Source organism: Mytilus californianus, unplaced genomic scaffold (genome assembly GCF_021869535.1).
Source record: "Mytilus californianus isolate M0D057914Y unplaced genomic scaffold, xbMytCali1.0.p SCAF_13, whole genome shotgun sequence".
In the NCBI taxonomy this organism is placed as follows: Eukaryota; Metazoa; Mollusca; class Bivalvia; order Mytilida; family Mytilidae; genus Mytilus; species Mytilus californianus.
The window spans coordinates 12,209,301-12,232,342 of record NW_026262615.1 but is presented as its reverse complement, the minus strand read 5'-3'; the positions used below and the strand labels follow the sequence as shown (position 1 = coordinate 12,232,342).

General features: G+C 33.0%; 1 protein-coding gene across 1 annotated transcript; it reads left to right on the top strand.

The window, feature by feature from the left end:
* The first annotated feature begins 6,708 nt into the window (after positions 1–6,708).
* Positions 6,709–23,042, top strand: LOC127723180 (uncharacterized). The gene is made up of 5 exons (XM_052229705.1): positions 6,709–6,882; positions 11,100–11,261; positions 16,131–16,386; positions 20,216–20,332; positions 20,967–23,042. The coding sequence occupies exons 1-5, from the start codon at positions 6,815–6,817 to the stop codon at positions 21,324–21,326; spliced, it is 963 nt and encodes a 320-aa protein (XP_052085665.1). The 5' UTR covers positions 6,709–6,814; the 3' UTR covers positions 21,327–23,042.

The following is a 23,042-nucleotide window of genomic DNA, read 5'->3' as shown; positions in this document are numbered from 1 at the left end:
AAACCTTTACGACTAAAGGGATAATTTCAGTTTCCCAAGTCTGAAATTTCCATGTTTATGTAGCTAAATTGCAGCAGCTCCTGTATGTGGAGTATTTATTTCCCAGTTGATACAATATTCCAGTGCTTGCGTTTCGTATCATTATTTCCTTGATTAAGGGTCGCTTTTAACAAGGAAACTATTGAACCACCAATGGTTCTAAGTGGTAAAGTTGAAGTCATCCATTTTCAATACGGTTCCTTAATTTTGATTTGCCAAAGCATTCCAAAAGTTGCTTAATCCTTCGATATACGTGAAAAAAGGATGTTCAGAAATTACTGCAGATGAAGTCAAACAAGCGTTTGGTGCAGGATGATATTTATGTGATGACTATAGACAGATCGTAACATTGAAAGACTCACACAACATAGCAAACATTACGACACCTCCTTTTATAAAATAACAGATATGTCACAGGAAATGATGAAAAACCTCAGAGTCTCCTAGGCTTCGAAATTGAACCTTCAATTGTATTTACTGAATGCATAGAGTCCTTCCTACCAATGGCAAACACCTGCATCTCTAGAATGACCTTACAGAGACCAATGCAATTCATCATTCTATACCAGAAGATTTGGAACTATTTGGAATTTACGACTTTTATCCTCTTCAAATAATAACAGTGATGGGCGGAAATGAAATGATATTTAAAGACAACATAAAACAACATCACATGTTTCCAACAAACATTTTGGACGAAAATATAAACATTTCAAGAATAAAAAAATATTTTTCACCTAAAGCTTATGGCAGACATTGAAAGTTGCTATAACTTAAAAAAGGATTATTGTTGAATGGAACTGTTTAATCTGCAAATCCGACGTGTACATAAATTTGCTGCATCACTTCTTTGTGATGGCTGCCTAACGTCAAAGTACCCCATTTAGCATAAATAGCAGTTGAAATCTTAAATGTTCTCTTAGAGACTAAATAATTTGTATTTTTATGTTTTGACATAAGCCACGTCTTTCAACATAGCTAAATATATTTAAATATACACAAAGCGTCCACAGTACATTTTTAATATACCGACAGATGAAGTATTCACTGAAAAAAATCAACTTTTGAAAAGAAGCAATCAAAATATGTTACAGGCATCCATTTCTTAAAAAAACGAATAGTAAGCATAGACTATTGTCAAATTGTTTTTAATATTTGAAGAAATAAAACAAATCATCAATTTGGAGACTCCTCATTACAGAATCATGGAACGTTTGGAAGTCGGTTCAATCCCATTTTTCTATGATTTGATATGGATTCAAAATTAATTGGTGGAACTATATACTAGTAGTAAATAAGGATACATCTACAAAATAAACACAGAATGGAAACTTTTGTCTGGGTCATAAATAAACGTAGGTGTAAAAACTGTCAAATTAGGTGCAATTTGGGTACCCTCACGTTAGAGTGTACGTGGTTTCACCAAAATTGCGTCGGACTGAAACATGCTCCCAAAAGCACATACTGGATGTGTAGAAGCTACTATTGTAAATAAAATAAAAAATTGAATGCACTATCGTAGCATTGCAGTGTTTACGAATAAAAGTTTTCAAGTTGTATTTTTATACATATTATTAATACCAGCACGATCAACGCTTTTACAACCATGTAAAACTACAAAAAGAAACACCCAATTCTTATAATTACATGGTTATGCTTCAACCGTGAATTAACGATTTCTGATCAAATTTTTCGTTTGCCTCTCGATTATTATTGTCAGTTAATCAAAAGTTACCTGTTACCTGTTACCTATTCTGTAAATTCCACCTTTATCAGATGAACCACTTCAGTTGGGAAATCCTCTTGAAGTGTAGGATCCCTTATTGAAATGTAGTATCCCTTATAATTTGAAATCAGCATTTCTGGCAATTCCATTTAATGTAGAACTTCTTCTTTATACACTTATATACACCGCCACCACACTTAATTATATATATTCAAACTGGTATATACACAGTCATATTTAAAATCTAAAAATTGATCGACTCAGCAACTGTCATTTTCAAATTTGTCTCAGTTGTGACTCCTTTCTTCATCGTTAGAATATATCCGAGGAATACACATAAAAACTAAAACTTGCTCGACTCAGCAAATGTCTGTTTCTCCTTTATCATACTTAATTTATGACTAACCGAAAGATGCACATTAAAATCTAAAACTTGCTTAAAATGAACAGCTGTCATATTCACCTCAACATTAATATCTTATTTATTCTTATACTTAGAGTATACGGAGAATACACACTAAAATCTAAAACTTGCTGGACTCAGCAAACGTCTTTTTCTCCTTAATCATACTTATGACTAACCGAAAAATGCACACTAAAATCTAAAATTTACTCAAAGTTTACACCTATCATATTCGGCTTAACAACTTTACTGACTTATTTATTCATATACTTATATATATAATTAGAGTATATGCAGAGTAAACTTTAAAATATAAAACTTGCTCAAATCAGTAAATGTCATTATCGCCTATACCACACTCTTAACATTATTACACTAAATGTCTCTTTTATCTGGAAATACTATTTAGACAGTCTTTAAAGGATTAAACTTGATCTCTTCTGATGAGCAAAACATAAGCTACTTGTCAAGCGCTCAATATTTATCCATAAATGTTTTAAGATTTGGAATTTACTACAGTCCACTATTATTTGTAATATATTATCATCAAAATCAAATAAATCCTCCACAAGTGGCAAATTCATCTTAGCACTCAGTAAAATTCTTAGTAGTATTATGAATTTCAGTCTAACTCCTTCCAGTGGTTTACATTTTAATATAAAGTGCATGAGATCTTCAGGAAGTTAAAACACAATGGACATGAAGAACTAGTTCTGTTTCCATTATATTTTATTCGTAAACACTGCAATGCTACAATATTGCATTAAATTTAGCACGATCAGCTCTTAGAGTATATGTCCCACTTACCATTTTGGATTTTACACCTGCTCTTTTAACAGATAAAAGTTCTGAACCACTACTCTTCCAAATATTGTGGACATCACCAACATTAAAGTTTCAAAATTAAGCAATTACATAGTTACTTTTGTCCTAGCCTCAAGAATTAAGCTGTTTTTCCAGTAATCATTCACTGCATTATATACCTTTTTTTCCATAATTATGTGTTTTTCTGGAACTCAATCCAATATTTCTATAGAAGAGGGACGAAAGATACCAGAGGGACAGTCAATATAGGGGATGGCAAGTCATACAGTTCTGTTAATTCTCAAATTTGAATAAACCAACTTTCGGAGTCCCTTGTTTTTAAAGCAAGCTGTCTTTCAGCAATACTGCGTTCAACAGATCCGTGATTATCAGCAATGTTCCGGTATAGGGTAAGCATTTTCTTGTGTATGTCGGAATCAATAGGTAACTGACCAGCTAGGATTAAAACGGCAGAATTAGCAGGTGCTGGATTTGTTTTAGCAATTGAATTTAATAAGTGGATAGTTAAGCGATATCAGTTTTGGTTAAGCGAATAACATCCAAGCCATATAGTAGCCTTAGTATGACAAAGCACTTTATCATGTCAACCGATACCATATAGGATTAATCCCATTCAAGCCATAAAGTCCTGAACCCATCAACGCATATACTGTTTTACGGGCAGTTTGTATTCTATCTGGTATTACTTCTTTATCTCCAAATTTAGAATTTATGGCCCTTTTAATTCAAAAAGTAAGGATACGCCAGTTCCGGGATACGGTAGTTAGTTGAATCTGTCATGTGACTTCCATCACCACGTGGCCAAAATGTAGGCATCATCACTTCTAAAACATATTGAGCGAACGGGTGAAAAAGTTTGATATTATATCCTCGATGGTTGGAAGTTCGAAACGAAAGAAAAAAATCACAACCTTGGAGCAAATATTATCCACTGTGAATGTAAATATTCTTTATTTATTTGCAAACAGTCTGATGCACTTAATTGATGATAAGCTTCAGAAACATGGTCAATCTGTCTATGTTTCGTATTGTGACCCGATTCCGTTTAAGTATACATGCTTGTAACACGTGTGTAAGTTCGTGACCTTTGTCTTGGACGGTGGCTTTTGGGCATGTGCAACAATATACAGGTCAGGCCTATTGTATTATGTATTTAAACATCACAGAATAAATTTGAGATCAAATAACAAATGAATATCTCGAAAAAAAAGAGAAATTGGGAAATACTAACTTTTTTATTCTCCATACAAAATTTATTCTAATTTTTACACGCGACTTTCAATGCTCAATTTGTAAAATCCAGAATTAATATAATAATAAACACTTTAAACACGTTTAAGATATTTATAACGATGTCACAATGTCATTAATGCATCAAAGTAATTTTTCGTTCAATTTGCATCCAATGGCATAGGATTAAATTACTTTACGAGCCAATATTTGGCAGATTTTGTTTTATCAAAATATATCAAATCATTCTCGGATCATAAAAAATCCGCTCACATACAGACTTTAAAAAATAATACTCTTGGCCTTAAAAAAGGATAAAGAGTGCTACATAACCTAAAATAGATGATTTCTCATTGTTGAGATGTCAATAAAATAGCTCAGGCGGAAACCAAGTTAAAATTAAATAAAAGAAATGGAACTCTGTGTTAGAGAAGGTAAAAAAGGCCAAGTTGGTAAATTTGAAATGTTTACATCTGTTTCTATGGGCTTTAAAAGTTTAATGAATGTGCCTAATTTAGGATTTTATGAATCTTATGTATGTAACTTTACTTAAATCAGGGCATGGAGCTTCGAGATATTTGTAAACTTTTGAATTATAGACACATTTTCACAAAACAGTCGATTGTGGTAGGTGCAAATGCATGTGGATCTTTTTCGTGCATAAGCATAAATTGCACCGAAAAAAAATCCAAAGAAAGATAATAAATTGATCTTTTTAAAGCATTAATTTGCATCTCTGCCACCGGCGACAGTTTTTTGGCCAATAATTTCATCGAAAAGAGAAAATCGAGTACACCTTTTATGTTTAGGCGTGTTTGAGTTGACTATTCTGTCTTGAAAACGTATAAAAGAAAAATATTTGATACATCATCGCTTCAGATTATATTATTGTTATATATTTTGGCTCTAGGTTTATATAATAACATTGAAAATTTACAGTGCTAAAAAATGAAATATATGGGTCAAATGAAATACCTTTCTAATGAGTCATAACAACAGAGTAGGTGTGTTCGAATAACAAATTTTCACTAAAAGTACTTGACGACAGACTTTTCAAGTGAATCTAAATAATGCATAAGTTAAAAAAAAACTTCATTTTTTGTGTGTGTTATCTAGGGTAATTAGTCTTCAACCTCTGAAAATGTTTAGCCTGCCCTTCCACGAAATATTAAATTAGAATTTTTTTTAAATATTTTTGAACTTTCGAAAATTCCTCCTGACAACCGATCAGACAATTGTTTTAAGTTGACCAAAATGCATAAAAGTGCATAAAATGATGCTAAATAACTAGTAGATACATTTGTGTTTTAAAATACAACTGACATATAAGAATCGTAATGATGCTATGTGGATATATTTATCGGTTTTCAAGAGCTAAATTGGCAGCGCGTCATCACTACAATGGCTTCCATTTTTAGGATTATAAATTTAGGTGGGGAGATAATTTTGACGAAGTAGAATCCTGACTGAGCTAGCTGAAAGGATTTTCCCAAGAACTCAACGAAATTCTATGAGAGGAATAAAACAGTAATAGTGGAAATAGACGTTTAAACAAATGTTATGCAAGAACATACTAAACTTCTCTTTTTCAAGCCGATATTAGTGAAAATGCAATGAAAAATATCCGGTTAAGCTTTTTTTGAAGTAGCACGTTGCCAATGATAAATACTGTTTCATGACGTCACGAATAAATTGGAAATCCCCAAATGTCGCGAAATTGCAAGCATAACGAACTTGCAATCATCGACGATACTGCACAAAATATTTGGGATATTAAAATCTAATAAGTTGGTCACCCTCCATTCTAGTCCAAATAATTATGACGTCTTGGAAGGCTATTTTAAATTTTTGCTTTGACGCCTTCCTGCGTCGATGTAAGGCGTCAAAGAAAAAAAATATAATAGCCTTTCAAGACGTCATAATTATTTGGACTACCTCCATTCAGTCGTACGGGAATTAAGATTACGTACTTACGGAACATAAATTTTGTATAGATCTAGTACCCTGCAGAATGAAGATTCTGAAAGTGCTTAAAACTTTATAAAATAGAGCAGGGATACAGGCGCGCCTTCTATCTGGTAAATGACGTCATAAAGGCGTGCGAAATTGACGAAAGACATGATTCCAGAAATCGCCTATTCTTAAGAAACTTGCATTTAATGAGGGGCCTGATGGGTTATTTTCGTTCTTCGTGATCGGCGCATTTTCGCTATCGTGATCCGTTTTTCTACAGATTTTTTTTTTTTTTATATTTTCGTGATCCGTGATCATGGAAATGTATTTTGTGTGAATCGTGATTGACAAAAAAATCAACTCGTGAATCGTGATGAGACCCCCCCCCCCCCCCCCCCCCATCAGGCCCCTCTTTAATGTTAGTATACGTACTGGAATAAAATAGAACTTTGGAATACCTCGGCGAATCAAAATTAAGGAATCGTATTGAAAATGATAAGTACATCTTTTGCAGAGACATATAAATTTAAGTGAGTCCAAATTTAGTTGAGAAACAGGTGTGCCGAAAAGGAGGAATTTATTTAGAGGAGAAGCATCTTCCTAGCATAATAACATAGCTTTCCGTCCCCTTTACCTTTATGCTCTTGGATTTTTTTTTGTGGATGGCCATGGAAAACCAAATCAAACGAGGAGGACACAGAAACTGGTAAAATACTTCACACATCTCATTGTTAAGCTCCTTGTTATGTGAGAAACAAAAAAGGAGATTGGAAAATAAAAACAAAACAAAGCGAAACGAATAATTACTATGAAAAATAACAACATCAGTCTGCGACACTGTATTTTGCACTAAAAATTTTGCCGTTTTAATATTGTTGACGGTCACAAATGCAGTGTTACTGATGACGCATAGAAAACCAAGTTAAACTTATATTTGCGACTGTCAAATTCAATGCACAAACTTTCCCGTAAAATTATGATGTGACCAGAATCCTGGTCTGTTTGACCGAAATCACGTTCGCCCCCTCAATCACGTTCACCCCTTTCATGTTTGCATCATATTTATTGCTTAAGTGTTGAATAATTTTCTAAAAGTGTTTTAGTTAGTGTACATGGTGTATTGCTATAAAATAAAGGTAATTAATTTTTAAATTAAGTGACATTCCTAAAAACGTTAACAGGTTTCCTTTAGCGTCTTGTGAAACATTTTGACAAATTGAATGTCAATGATGAATATTGTAGTTATGATCAAAGGCCAAGTTCATTCATATAAGACTTGTAAAAGAAAGGCAGAAGATACATGTACCAAACGGCTATCAAACTCCTAAAAATTATTGAACCATCTTATATCATACATGTCCAAACATACATGAGATCATAGGGGCCAAGCTGTTTAAAAAAATGTTATTTCATTTAAAATCGTTATTGCTTTTATTCATACCAAGCTACAGATATTTTACTTTGCACCAAAGCTAGTTACAACAAGATTTATAACAATATCATACTGAACATGCTGAATGATTTAAACAATTCATAATCAACTAATCAAAGGATTTATAAAAAATATTCACAAATTTGTATTTATGAAAATATGAATATTTTTATATATCCATCTAAAAAAAAATTTGAATTCAATCTGTATTTGAATTAGAATAGGGTGCGAACGAACCCAGGGGGAGAACCCTTTGGGTGCGAATGTGTAGGATGCGATCATGTAATGGGAGCGAACAGACCTGATATCATGTGTCCATGTAGTAAGAAAAAATGTCTAACACATAAATACTGTGATTGTTGTATGACGTCAATAGTTCAAGTGTCTTATAATCTGGGATCAAGTGTCACAGATTATGAAATAGCAATAAGGTCAATTGGCAGCAACTCTTCTTCTACTACAGTCATTGGCGTAGCTTACATTGAGGCAACCGAGGCAGTTGCCTCAGAAGAAAAAAAAAATTTGTAAGGGTTCCGCGAAACCCAGTGTCTCTCCAACTTTTGCTGTTAGTCGCAGGCTCAACAAAAATGGGGAAATAATTATTAAAAATTTTCCACTAGATACTATCTTTTAAATGTAAGAAGCTTCTGTTCAAGTTTGATAAGAATCCAGAATGGTCTAATAAATGTTTTAAAAACTTTAACTGCAGACTGTATGTAATTAATGTTAACTGGAAGAAAAAAAAGTCCATTTATAAGTAAGATACTAGCTTTTAATCATAAACAAGCTTCTGTCCAAGTTTGGTACAACATGTACAAATCCAGGAGAGTTTAAGAAAGTTATTAAAATTTTGAAAACTTTAACCACAGAGTGAATGTAATGTTAACTGGCAGAAAAACTAAGTCCATTTATAAGTAAAATACGGATAAACAGGATTTTTGTTAACAAAATTTACTTTTGAATACTATCTTATGATCATAAAGTTGAAAAACTTTAACCACAGAGTGAATATTTGTGGACGCCGCTGCCGCTGAAGGAATGTAGGATCGCTATATGTCTCGCTTTTGCAACAAAAGTCGCAGGCTCGACAAAAAAACAAAACCAAAACATTTTTCCTTTATAATCTTTTTAAAGATTTCCACCTTTTTTCCACATAATGCAGCAAACTAACTACTAAACGCTAATATACCAACTTGTTTTGTCGTGTTGTCGTTATTGATTCATACCCTTGCGAATTCAAGACTTTATGGAAACATTTCCCTCCTCTACTTGGAAATCCCCTTTACCGGAGTTTCTGTCATCTAAATTTGTCTGAGTAAAACAAAAATCGACAACATATTTATTGAGTCCTACCCCATTGCAAGCAAAATCAGTAGAATACGATTGAATCACTTTACCATTGAATCGGGTAAATTAACAAGTCAGGAGCCTCTGGCCTTTGTTAGTCTTGTATGTTTTTTTTAAATTTTATTTCATTTATATGTTATGGAGTTTAGTGTGACATCCATTTTCAGTGAACTAGTACACATTTTATTTAGGGGACATCTGAGGACCAACTCCGGGTGCGGGGTTTTCTCGCTGCGTTGAAGACCCATTGGTGGCCTTCGGCTGTTGTCTGCTCTTTGGTCGGGTTGTTGTCTCTTTGACATATTCTCCATTTCCATTCTCAATTTTATTTGAAAACCACATTCTGAACATTCAAACCACCATTTATAACGTGTAAAACTTCAAATACACAGAGTGTCATTGACTTTGGTTCCAATCAAAATAAAATGTATGCATCAGAAAATAATTTATCTGAACTTTGCGGTTCTCAACTTTTATTATAGCTATTTTAAATTTATAGTTTTCACTAGCTGGGAATTTAAGATATTTAAAGGAGTCACTAATTCCAGAGAAATATTTATTATGTCTGTTAGTTAACACATAATGTCAGTTTATATATAAAAGTTTCAAGCAAATACTGTTTTCATTCATCACAAAGTCTTCAGAATAACGTAAATGTTAGTACTTTGACGGTTGTCACTTTCATCGTGAATGGAAAAAAGTTCAAAACCATTTAATAATTTAAGATCTTCCAAGTAATACCAGGACGAAACACAACCAAAACAAGTGCTGTGGTGGGCTTTACACGTAGCATGTATTTATCATGTTTATCTCCTACTTTATCTGGAAATTCTGCTGTTCAATCCATCCGTCGTTTTGTGATGATTATCTATAATTCGCTTATTCGTGACCCACGACCAAGCGTGTAAATGATCATCGCAAAAATTATTTCAAATAAACCTTAATCGTTGCATTTGTTTTTTCTGTATTAAAAATTCTGTACAGGTTTCCTCTGTCCATCGAACAAGGTTATGATTTATTTTGATATGACGTTATCAAAAGCCTAATCTCCCAATATATTTCAAAGCCGTGATACACTCTAATATAGGTGGCTGTACCTCACTGTGGCATATGCTATAACGTCATATGTCACAGTGAGGTACAGCCACCTATATTAGAGTGTACAACGGCTTTGAAATATATTGAGAGATTAGACTTTTGAGCTGGCTTTCAGTTACTGCTAGTAAGTCAGGAAACTGACAGGAAACTGACTTATCAGTGGTTGTCTTATGTGATATCTTCACGTGTTTTGTTATTTTTATAACTTTGAGTTGACCATCATGACCATAGATTAGAAAGTATCGGTTTAAACAATACACAACTTTCTATAGGCTCAGGACTATTTTGAACTTGAGAGATCCAACTCCTGTATTCAGAATTTTTAATCTGGGAAGTTCACTGAGAGGATTCAATTAGAAAAGGTGATAAAGGCTTTTGAATTATGTATTCATGTGAACATTGAAAATGATGCAGGTACCAGAAATCCCCTTATAAATCTGTAGTATAACTTAGTGTTAGACATATTAACATTATTATGAAGAATCCTTTTAAAATTAAACAACAACTATTATTTATTTTAAAATGATTCTTCTTGTAAAAACCTCGATAACTTCTGGGGGACTACTGCGCCACCAGACCCTCTGCCTCGGTAAAAACAGAAGGCATGCTACGCCACTGACAGAACTGTTATTCCTATTCTACAGGGCTTTTAAAAGTAAGTGATAGCCAGCCAAAATCTGCCAACTGCAGGACTTTTAGGTGCCGTGTACTTCAGTGCCAAAAATAAGATAACAAAAATATAACAAACATGACAAAACTAAACGGCAAGACTGTTTCAATGCGAACTTTGAAAGTAATATTACACAAAGGTGTTACATGACCAAGATTTATACACAGTTTTTTACTTAACACAAGACATATAGTTGGTAGAGGGTATGCATGTTATACACAACTGTAGACAGTTTTTAATCATGTGTATTATTTTTTTAATTTAAAAAAAAAGTTGGTTTCTTTATAAACGTGATGAATACATGTAATAACGTTTTTTTTCGCACTTGCAAGAATTCCTTCGACATCAAAGAAGAATTATTTTTGCCTTTTTTCAGGTCAAATGTATCTTCTACCAAAATTTCATCAGCTCACTGGCCTTTTAGATATTGTGATATTGTAGAAGTAGAAACATGTGAGGAAATTTTTGGAATAGAGTTATGGGATCAAATACAGGCTAAAAATAAATTGGAGTGTATAAACTCATGGAACAGAACACAGTAAGTATTTGTAACTAATCTGATGTACATTATCATGGTTATACATGATTTATAATATTGAAGTCAGAGTAAAGCTATATGTTAGCAGCAATAAGTAAAATTAAGCATTAAGCTTAAATCCTACATATACATGATATAACCTAATACCTAGGATTAGGAAAGTAAGAAGTTGTGAAACCCATTTTACCCAAAGAGTGCAACAGTAGAGGACAGGTTGATTTAATGGATTTCCAATCAAACCGAGATGAAAACTACAAATTGCTATAAAATCACATTACAACATGTACAAAAATTTGTAATATTTGAGCTCTCACGTCAAAGTGATGATCATGATTATATGGAAAATTGCATTGTAATTTGTAAGCGCTCTCACTAAGGTACAATTTTTGCCAGATTTTTGTCAAATTTATATCAAAGGTTTATCATGTTTATATCAGCAATGTCATGAATGTTTTAAATTTGGACTATTTCAAAAATCAACATGATCAATGCCGACGAAATATTTTTAAAAGAGTAATGTCCCTTGGAAATATGAAATATATCTGAAATTGCATTGCATTTGCTCTGAAGATTTCATTTCTCTAAGATACTGATAAACATTTTAAAGAAATTTTTAGTTTTTGCTAATGGCCAGATAAAATATGTGCAACACGGGGGACATTGGAACTCTGTTCTTTTATTGTCCACCGGGCAACGCGTATTGGGGACGAAGAAAAACTAGAGGTCCGTCTGTCCATTTGACCGTCTGTCCTTGCGTCCGTCTGTCTGGTCTTGTTAGCACTTTCATGTGTACAATTCTTGCCAGATTTTTATGAAACTTACATCATAGGTCTATATCAGCAGTGTCTTGGATGAGTTCGAAAATCAGTGCTGATCAATTATTTTTAAAAGAGTTATGCCCCTTGGAAACATTAATTATATGGAAAATTGCATCGTTAGCCTTCTCATTTGTACAATTCTTGCCAGATTTTTATGAAACTTATATCAAAGGTTTATATTAGCAATGTCTTGGACAAATTCGAAAATCAGTGCCGATCAATTATTTTTGAATATTGTTAGTTTCAAACATATATCATATGAGTTATGTTGTGCCTTTAGTATACATGTTTTCAAAAATCTCATGTGCCAATCCGTACATCAGAGCTCCAGATAAGCTGCGTATTTTTGTGATCACCCAATTAAAACAATTGAAAACCCAAAGCAATTGACGATTGTAGCGTTCAAAAACCCAATTCTTGCAAAGGAAAACCCAATTATATGTCAAAACCATGTGTTCTCAACCGGAAGCAAGTTAACTCGTACCATTGTAAACTCGTACCACGTAAACTCGTACCAAAAAAGTTAACTCGTACCAACGTAAACTCGTACCACTGGGAAGTCGTACCAAACAGAACTCGTACCACTGCAAACTCGTACCATTAAAAATATATTCAAAAATACGAATGATTTATGATTTTTTTTTTGGTAAACTAAATAAAAAACAGTTGAATTACTTGAATTTTATACTAGATTTTAATGAAAACTTAGACAAAAATACGAATGTTTTATGATTATTTTTTTTTAAGCTTTATACAAAAAATTAAAATATCTTTGAAATTTTTACCAGATTTTAATGAAAACTTAGACAAAAATACGAATGTAATTTCTTAATTACCATGCTAATAAATATATTAAATTCCTTTGATTGTGTGATTATTGGTTGATTATTAATTAATCAACTTGTTTTTTTTATCTTTAACTAATCAACTTGAATAATCATATAAGCATGGTCATATTCTGCTGAAATGTGCTGAATATTGTATAAAAATAAATTTCATACTTTCTAACTGTTGGTCATAAACAATTTTAAACCTTTAAAACACAATCAATAAATTCTTTCATTAAATAAAATTCCTTTTAGAAACAATAGAAAAATACCCAAATCTATTCAATGTTACTGATTTGGAATGATTAAAAATTAAATCAAATAGTTGTCAGTAAAAGTTTAAAAAAGAGTCTATTCAAGGGAGACAACAAAGCCAATCTGTCACGGTTTTCTCTATCCAATTAGACAAGGAAAATTAGCTACAAATTGGTTATTGTAATTTCAAATTATATACATTTTACAGACTTAAGAGGTATTGAGTGAAATTAAAGTATATATTCATCATTAAACACCATTTGAATGCATTTAAATAAGTTGGTACGAGTTTACAATGGTATGAATTTACCGTGGTACGAGTTAGCAGTGGTACGAGTTTGCATTGGTACGAGTTTTTGTTTAGTGGTACGAGTTGACATTGGTACGAGTCTACAATGGTACGAGATAACTATAATTCTTCTCAACCCTTCTAGTCGCTATCGTGTTTTACCCTTATCTAAACAGTGTCGTCGTGTGAATCTATTTTTGTAATATTTATTATTGGAAATCTCCTTTAGTTCTAAAAATAGAGTGTTACTTCAAATAGGTGATCTGGGTCCCTTGCTAAAAAAAGTAAAGGTGCTGATGTAAACAGATTTCAATCTTCTCTGCATTTATTCAATTAGCATAAGTCATCTGATCATACTTATTTTCGTATTACTCGGTATTTATCATTACACATAGCAATGAATTAAAACGAAAGTAAATTTCCGGTAAAAGCATGTTTTCAGCTTCATGATAACAAGTCTCAGCTAGCGTTATCAGGAAGCATCCCTCGGACACACGGGTTCATGCAATGGCGCATCCAGGGAGAGTTTACGCGCCTCAACAAGAACATTGTTAGTACGACAAACACTGACAGGTTTCGTCTGAGTGGTGCAAGAATTAAATCAGTTGGAACAGTGAAAGGCCAAATCAATTGTGTAGTTGAAAAGCATTGGGAACCAAAAGTTCTAATAAGGGACAAGTTATGTCCAGATTTATGTGAATAAAGTTAAACAAAAACATTCAAGTATTATTTTAATTTTAAAAGAGTATATTTTTTTTCATTTTAGTTGATGAGAGACACACATATTAGTTTTGCAACTTTTTTATATAATGATCAGAGGCGTATTTAAGTGGGGGCAGGGGGCCAGGGCCCCCTTTTGTGGGACAAATTTGGTTGATTACTTAGGGCATCACTGAAGCATAACTGGAGTGGGCCCCCTCTTAGGCAGTCAGCCCCCCCCTCCCCGCCCCCCCCCCCCCCCCCCCCCCCACCCTTTATAAACATTTCTGGATCCCCCATGTGCACTGATGATTGATCTTTTTCCAATAAGACAACTATAGATAGTTGTCTTATTGACAAGTGAAGTACAACATTGTCATTTATTTGTTTGCTGCTACATGTACAGGATTATTTAAATTAATTGTGGTCTCAGTAATTAAACCACCCCATGGTCATGGATGTATCATTAACCTGGTCGTTCTAGTCAAGGTTTTAAGGTTATCTTAAATCAACTGGGAACGACTGTTAATTCAGAAATTATTGCGAGGTTTTTATTAATGCGAATAATGTGACTCGGTGAGTATCACAATAATAAGAACTTGCATTCTGATATCTGAAACACTGTATGTAGTTTTTCCTAAAATTGCAATTATTCAACTTGCATTCTTGTTTCTTTCTTTGGAAATTACAATAATTTCTGAATTTACAGTATTTATTATTTAAAAAAAACTAGGTCTGGCGAACAGTTGAAAGGACTGGCAAAACTGTCTTACAGGACCAAATGTTCACAAATACTACATAAAAATCTAAAAGCATAGCCACACCTACCCCAAATAAACCGAATGATGATTGTATTTGCTCTAGAAAGGTAATTAGTTACTGTCCCACTAGTGACACCAGTTTATATTAGTTGAGAGAAAATACAAAACTGGCAGAACGGTTGAAACGAGACACAAATTAAACGAACAATTGCTCGTCACGGTATAATCCAAATAAAACAGCTATCACATACATTTGTATATAATGAAAAACACATATTTAATATGGATGAACATCTCAGTTTTAATATAGTTTCATTATAAAAGCCTAAATTCAATATCTTGATGATGAACAAAACCCAAAACATTAAGGAGCTTGGTTGTGAAAAACCCAATTTGATATTTGCTTGAGGGGTGAATTGGAATTAATAATGCAATTAAAAAACTATAACTCAAATATACATAAAAAATGGTGGGTAAAAACCCCAATTTGTGAATTCTTATCTGGAGCTCTGAGTACATTCTCTCTATATAAAATAAGGAGATGTGGTATGATCGCCAATGCGACAACTACACAATAGAGTCCAAATAAAGTGGATTTAAATGAAAATAGGTCACCATACAGTCTTCCACAATGAGCAAAACCCATACTGTATACTAGTAGTCAGCTATATATAAACATGAAAAAGGTCCCAACAGTAACATATGTGAAACAATTCAAATAAAAAAAAAAATGGCCTGATTAATGACAAAGCAATAAACAAAAAACAAATATAACAGACAGCAGCCAACAACAACCACTAAATTCTATGTTCCTGACTTGGGACAGGCTTATATAGAATGTTGTGGGGTTAATCTAAAAATAGGAAGATGTGGTATGATTGCCAATCACAGAGAGAACTCTCCACAAGAGACCAAATCACACAGAAATAAATAACTATAGGTCACGGTATGGCCTTCAACAATGAGTAAAACCCATACAGCATAATCAGGTATAAAAGTCCCCGAAATGATAAATGTAAAACAATTCAGACAAGGAAACTAATGGCCTAATTTATGTACAAAATAATGAACGAAAAACAAATATGATATACAGCAACAAAGGACAAACACTGAATTACAGGCTTAAATGTTTTTGTGCAGACTCAACCCTCCACTAACCTGGGACAGTGGTATTACAGCACAACATAAGAACAAACTGTAAATATCTCTTGTTTATTTAGGATGGTAAAAAGTAGACAGATGATATCCAGATGTGAATTAAACTATGGAAATTCTCATGATCAAGCTAGAAATCTTTTCAATCTACTTCTTTTGAGACATTTTGAAGACAGTTTCATTTCACAACAAGGTGTTAGCTTGCAGCCATTTGAGATATATGTAGCTCCTGATTGTTATGTAGAATATAAACCACAGGTTGACATATGTTTATTGGATCAAACTAGCGATAGAACCATCTGCTTCAACATAATTAAAAATGTAAGTACATGCTATATGAAAATAAAGAAATGTGGTATGATTGCCAATCAGAGACAACTTAGTTACTATCCACCAGATACATGTATAGTATTTATTTTAACGAGACACATAATTTTTATTACATTATTTTTGTTTAAGCTTAAACATTTAAATGGCATAAGCTACGAGATAAAAAAAAAAAAGATTAAAAAGTGATTTTTTTTTGTTCAATCATTAATCATGTTAATGAAATTGAAATAGAGAAATAATAATTCGCATTTAGCAGCCAATTTGGTTCAATTTTGTCAAAGCAAGCAAAGAAACATCGATGATGAATTATTCACTTGAAAGTGCTAATTTGACCTCGTTGAATCCGTATGCATGCAACCTTCGATTTAACCCCTTAGCTGGAGATGGGTTAAGCATGTATTCAACTATTAAAAGGAAAATAATGTCAACATTGAAAGTGAAACAAGGATGAAACATTTGGTTGACTGATTGGATCCACAAAAATTTATTCTTATACAGGTAAAAACAATGATAAACATACTTTTTAAACTACAATATGAAATCAAACAGACCTAGAAAAATCCATGTATAATCACTGAGTCTTCTTTAAAATTCAGGCCAGTATTTCATATTACCCAGCTGTATTGCCCAGTATTACCCGGTAAAACCCAGTAAAACCCGGGTTTTCCTAGTATTTCCCACAGGGCTGGACAATACTCATAAAACCTGGGTTTTTACCAACCCTGCATATAGTTTCAAGGTTCAGCAACTGCTTAAATAAATTGTATTGTCATGTGATTTTCTCACTTATTATGAGTAATAGGAAAACAATATCTGGAATCCAGGATCTTTGCAAGGCATACATATCTGTCAGGGTACATCTGACCTTGTCCTTATTTCATGGATCAGTGATAAAGGTTAAGTTTTTCGTGTCAAGTTCATTTATCAGATGTTATAAGCAATAGGTCAACTAAATGTGTTGTATGAAATGATATAAAGGTATACATGTCCATTTTGAAGTTTTTATCTGACCTTGTTGAAGGCCGTATGGTGACCTATAGTTGTTAATTAATGTGTCATTTGGTCTCTTGTGAAGAGTTGTCTCATTGGCAATCATACCACATCTTCTTATTTTTATATTGGCATCATATTCCATGTTCTTTGGTCAATGTAAAGTTTTTGGAGTTTGGTCTTTTTTTTCTAGATACTGTAAGCAATATACAGTCAGGGGTCTTATTGAAATAAGTGATTTTTAAATCACCTACCGGTATTTAAGTAGCGAATTCGAAGTTTTGTCACAAATTGTGATTTTGTTGTTTTACCAAAATTTTAAACACATAGGTTTAGATAATATCTTTTCATTAGTAAAATTGAAAAAATGAACTTTTTGCTTCTTTTAAGCAGCAAGGGTTATGCCTTTGATGCAATCATTTAGCTGCAAATTCTATTTTAGTTGAAAAAATGCTATAAAAATGGCTTTACATAATGAACTGATACTTTCTTAACAGATTTTTCCCAGCAGTGGGAGTATTTTTCCTGTAAAATTCAAGGTTTCATCTTATAGATTATGTAATAAAATTCTACTGTTCGCGATCAAAATTTCACTGTTCGGGGGTGTTGAAATTAGTAGGGGTTATTAAAATAATGATACTTAAAGAAGTGATTTTTTTGGAGGGAAATTGAGGTATGATACTTTTTATGTCATTATCCGAGATTTAGTACAAGGTCATCACCTGACATGACCAGGTCATCCTATCAACACAGATGTTGGTTCTGATAATTTTAGCAACATAATTAGTCCCTGGATCATTAGTATTCTATATTTAAAGCTACAATAAAATTAAATTACTTAGTCTAGTGATTAATTTGTACTACTTAAATAGGTGATTATTAAAGAAAGACAACTCTTACTTCCAACCTTTATGGACATAATGTTACTTGAATCAGTGATTTAGAAAATCACTCATTTAAGTAAGTCCCCTGACTGAATATATATATATATATATAGGTCAACTATATTTGTTGTATGGAATGATTGTAAGGTGTATGTCCATCTGGCAGTTTTCTTCTGATTTTGACCTCATTTTCATGGTTCATTGGTCAACATTGATTTTTATGGCCCACCACTTATGGCCCCATCCACAAAGTGGTTGGGCCATATAGTTTCACCCTTGTCTGTCATTCCACAACGAACAGTTATACAGACATTATTTTTAAATGCCTTTACATATTGAACTGAATTGTAGTATGTAAATAGATATAAGAAGATGTGGTATGAGTGCCAATGAGACAACTCTCCATCCAAGTCAAAATTTATAAAAGTAAACCATCATAGGTCAAAGTACGGTCTTCAACACAGAGCCGTGGCTCATACCGAACAGCAAGCTATAAAGGGCCACCAAAAAAACTACTAGTGTAAAACCATTCAAACGGGAAAACCAACGGTCTAATCTATAAAAAAAACGAGAAACGAGAAACACTTATGAACCACATCAACAAACGACAACTACTGAACATCAGATTCCTGACTTCAGACAGGTGCAAACAATTGCAGCGGGTTTAAACATTTTAATGGTACCAAACCTTCACCCTTATCTGAAACAATAGTGTAACATCACAATATAGAAAGACACACTATAAAATATCAATTGAAATGGCTTAACTCAATCAAAAGACATATTAACACCAGTGAACATACACTGAACAAATGCCTACTATGATGAGTTACAGATAAAGTTTACGTTTTGTTCTGCTCTGCTGTTTTTTGCCGAAATTACAGGCTTTGGACCTTAACAATTTTGTGAAATACAGTTATACAGACTTTTTTTCTAAACACGTTCACATATTGAGCTGATTTTTAGTATGTGAGTCTAAAATGATGAGTTACTCCTCAAAATGGCCCTTTTTGCAAGCAGGGCCATCCCTGTCATTCCAACACATCTAGTTTTTGTAAGGTTTTTTTTACAGATTCTGCAAGATAATAGGTTAATAAATTAGGCCGTTAGTTTTCTCAATTGAATTGTTTCATATTTTTCATATCGGGGCCTTTTATAGCCGACCATACGGTATGGGTTTTTCTCATTGTTGAAGGCGGTACAGTTGCCTATAATTGCTTACATCCAGTGCCACTTCATTTGATCTTTGGTGGATAGTTGTCTCATTGGCAATCATACCACATCTCCTAATTTTTATAAATATCTTTGATGTATAGAATGATTCCAAAGTCGGTAGGATAATGTTCATCTTCAGGACCTTGACCTCATTTACATTGATCATATATAATGTTAAGTTTCTACGATACTAGCATGACTAGTAGTAAAATATTTATCCGAAAGACTCCCAACATAAATTCAGTCATGATCAATAAAACAGCAGATATGTCTGATTGTGCACTTTTGTGTATAAATGCATACTGATTTATGTGAAAATCTTTTGAATTTTGAATAAGGAACAATGGTAAAATATGTAACTCCTTGATAAATTTAGGAATTAAAACTATATGTTTGGAATTTAGACATCAGTAGTTGTCGTTCGTTGATGTGGTTCATAAGTGTTTCTGGTTTCTCGTTTTTTATATAGAATAGAACGTCGGTTTTCCTGTTTGAATTGTTTTACACTAGTCATTTTGGGCCCTTTATAGCTTGTTGTTTGGTGTGAGCCAAGGCTGCCTATTGAAGGCCGCACTTTGACCTATAATTGTTAACTTTTTACACATTTTGACTTGGATGGAGTGTTGTCTCAATGGCACTCATACCACATCTTCGTATCTCTATTTGAATGTATGCAAAAGCCAACATTGTTGTTAAAAAAAAAACATTTATTAGAAAACAATTTTTTTCAGTGTTCCAAGCAGAATATTGAAGATAGTTTATACCAGACAATGTTTTGCACACTAAGTGGATGTAGTTCAACAGCCTACTGCTTTGTAATAAAAGAAACATTTGGAGGATGTTTTGAGGTATGGAATTTGAGATACTGGTGATTATTCTAATACTTTGGATTCATTATTATTTGTTGGAGACCAATTTTCGTAGATTTTGTTGGTACAGGGAAAGGACGCATTTAAATTTTAAAAAAATCACAAATGTTCTTTAGGAAATTGTGCTACTTGTGCAAAACCACGAAATCAAATATCTACAAATATGCAAGTTTTCCTCAATCCATGAAAATTGTTACATGTGTACTCACCAAAAATAGGGAATCCTCAGAGGATTTAAGAATATATAAAAAACAACATATAAAAAATTATTTGAATTCTTTTGACATCGTTTTACCTGGCATGTATATGCTGCTAGCAAACAAGAGGTAGAGTGTACCAAAGGGACATTCAAACTCATAAGTCGAAGACAAACTGACAATGCCATGGCGAAAGACTACAAATTATAAAGAGACAAATAAAACACAACCATGACAATCATGACAACTTATTCTTCTTATGCTGCACATTATAAACAACACCATAAGAAAGAAAAAAACATTGGTGTGTAATTTTATTATTTAGGTTAAACATTTCTGGGTCAATCAAAGAAGGTTTTACAGACGAAAATAAATTATGTATAATTAACAAAATATTTCTCCTTAACATGTTTCAGGTGTATGTTGGGAAGGTTAAATGGCCGATGGAGATGGTACAGATGATGATGATTTGTGGCAGTGATGTTTCTAGACAATTGGGATTTAATCATCACATTCATTCACGACCAATTGTTGCGAAATATGCATACCTTGGAACGATTGATACCAAGACAGACGATTGTCCAACAGTGTCTCTGTTTCTGAATACAATATATTCACTGTCATCAATTGATGAGCCTCGTTTTCTACCTCTCACACAAAGTATGCAAAGTGTTGTGGACAAAAGAAAAACAACACACAAGCATATATCAAAATGTATATGTGATAGAGAAAAGGTGTGCAATCACAAATTTGAAGAAAGCTCATCATTTGGCTAGAAAATGTTTTAACATTTTGAGAATCACCAACCTAGCAAAGGATTATGTGTCTTAGAGATTTTTCTAAGATAAAGGTACTAGGATAGAAATTTCACTATACCCCACAACCAAGGGGAAAGTACATTGTTTTAGAACAAGAACCAACTGGAACTCTGTTTCAAGATAGACAAATACTCTTAGGAGTCACTTCATGTAATACACTCAAAACAGCATTGTTTGTGTTTGAAGAGGCTTTGAGAAGTTTGAATGGAACTTTTTTCCAAAATTAACAGGCAATACAATAAGTATAACGATTATAGTACTTACACCTACTGTCCTTTGATTATATATGTACCAAAAGCACCTTGTGGTTATAGTATTTTGTAGTGCATAAGGGATGTGCCTTTCTTTTTTGAAGTATTTTTTGGAAAAAGTGGGCAACTCTTAATAACTTAACCTATTGACATTCATTAAGAGTAATTTTTGTATGGTGTTAGTATTCATTTTATGCTTTGACATCAAACTTGCGTGGAAAGGTCAATTTATTGTATGATATGTATCAAAAAAGTGTAAATAATACAAATTTGTTCAATTAACAAAGTAAAAGTATGCATGATATACATTATACAAGTTTTTTCAAACACTCAACAATTCCAATAATTAAGAAATAAATCTGTCATGCCATGCTCTATGTTTGAATTTTAACATGGGTAGGCTTTATATTTGTCAATATCTTTATACAGAGCGTTAGCAATGTGTAAAATGTTGACAAATATGATGCCTACCCATGTAAAAATGAGCAAAGAGCATGGCATGATAAAATTATTTCGATTCTAATAGGAAAATTAAGAACTTATAAATCGTCTGCAGCTGACATAATAGTACATGTTCGAAACGCAGCAGTTTGGTTTGAGGAAGACAAAACGATATAGAAAATTAACAATTTCATGATAAAAAATGAACAGATACCTGTAAACTTACTTTCAGAATGACTTTATTTAATTTCCTATTCAGCAACACCAACACAAATGTCCATTTTGATCTCTGATGTTGCAATTTCAATTTTTACTGCCACGTGCAGCCCATGTTTTATTCAAATTAGAACATGGCTTTGTTTCCAAATTGAAAGAAGAACGTCATAACATTAGGATTTGTTTTTAGATGTTAATTCATTGTGATGATTTTCCTAAAGCCTTTTAAAAGAATGATATAAAGACCAAATGTCATGTTTTTTTGTCTCCATTTTTGTCTCGCCTTGACAGAGTAAAAAAGCGAGACATAAGTATGCTATTTCTGGCGTCGGTGACGGCGGAGGCGCAACTACAACAATGTATTAGTTTGTGATTAGGTCTAGTTCATGGTGAACCACTAGTGGTAGGTCAATGATATTTGGTATGCAGTTGTATTAGCATTGGCACATCTCATTACCATGGAGATTATTTGGTCCCACCCCCTCAGTCAAGGTCTATTGACTTTGAAACTTTTCATAGTTAACATGTATTAGTTTGTGATTAGGTCAATTTATGGGGAACAACTAGTGGTAGGTTAATGATATTTGGTATGCAGTTGTATAAGCATGGGCATATCTCATTTCCATGGAGATTATTTGGCTCCGCCCCCTTAGTCATGGTCTATAGACTTTGAAAATTTTGCTAAGTTTACATGTATTAGTTTGTGATTAGGTCAGTTCAAGGGGATCCATTAGTGGTAGGCCAATGTTAATTGGTGTTCAGTTGT

Bases quoted from the DNA above. Each gene is read 5' to 3' on its own strand.
- LOC127723180 (XM_052229705.1), top strand. From the start codon at position 6,815: ATGCTCTTGGATTTTTTTTTGTGGATGGCCATGGAAAACCAAATCAAA. The intron at 11,262-16,130 runs GTAAGTATTTGT...TTGTTTATTTAG, and splicing joins AACTCATGGAACAGAACACA to GATGGTAAAAAGTAGACAGA. The intron at 20,333-20,966 runs GTATGGAATTTG...AACATGTTTCAG, and splicing joins CATTTGGAGGATGTTTTGAG to GTGTATGTTGGGAAGGTTAA.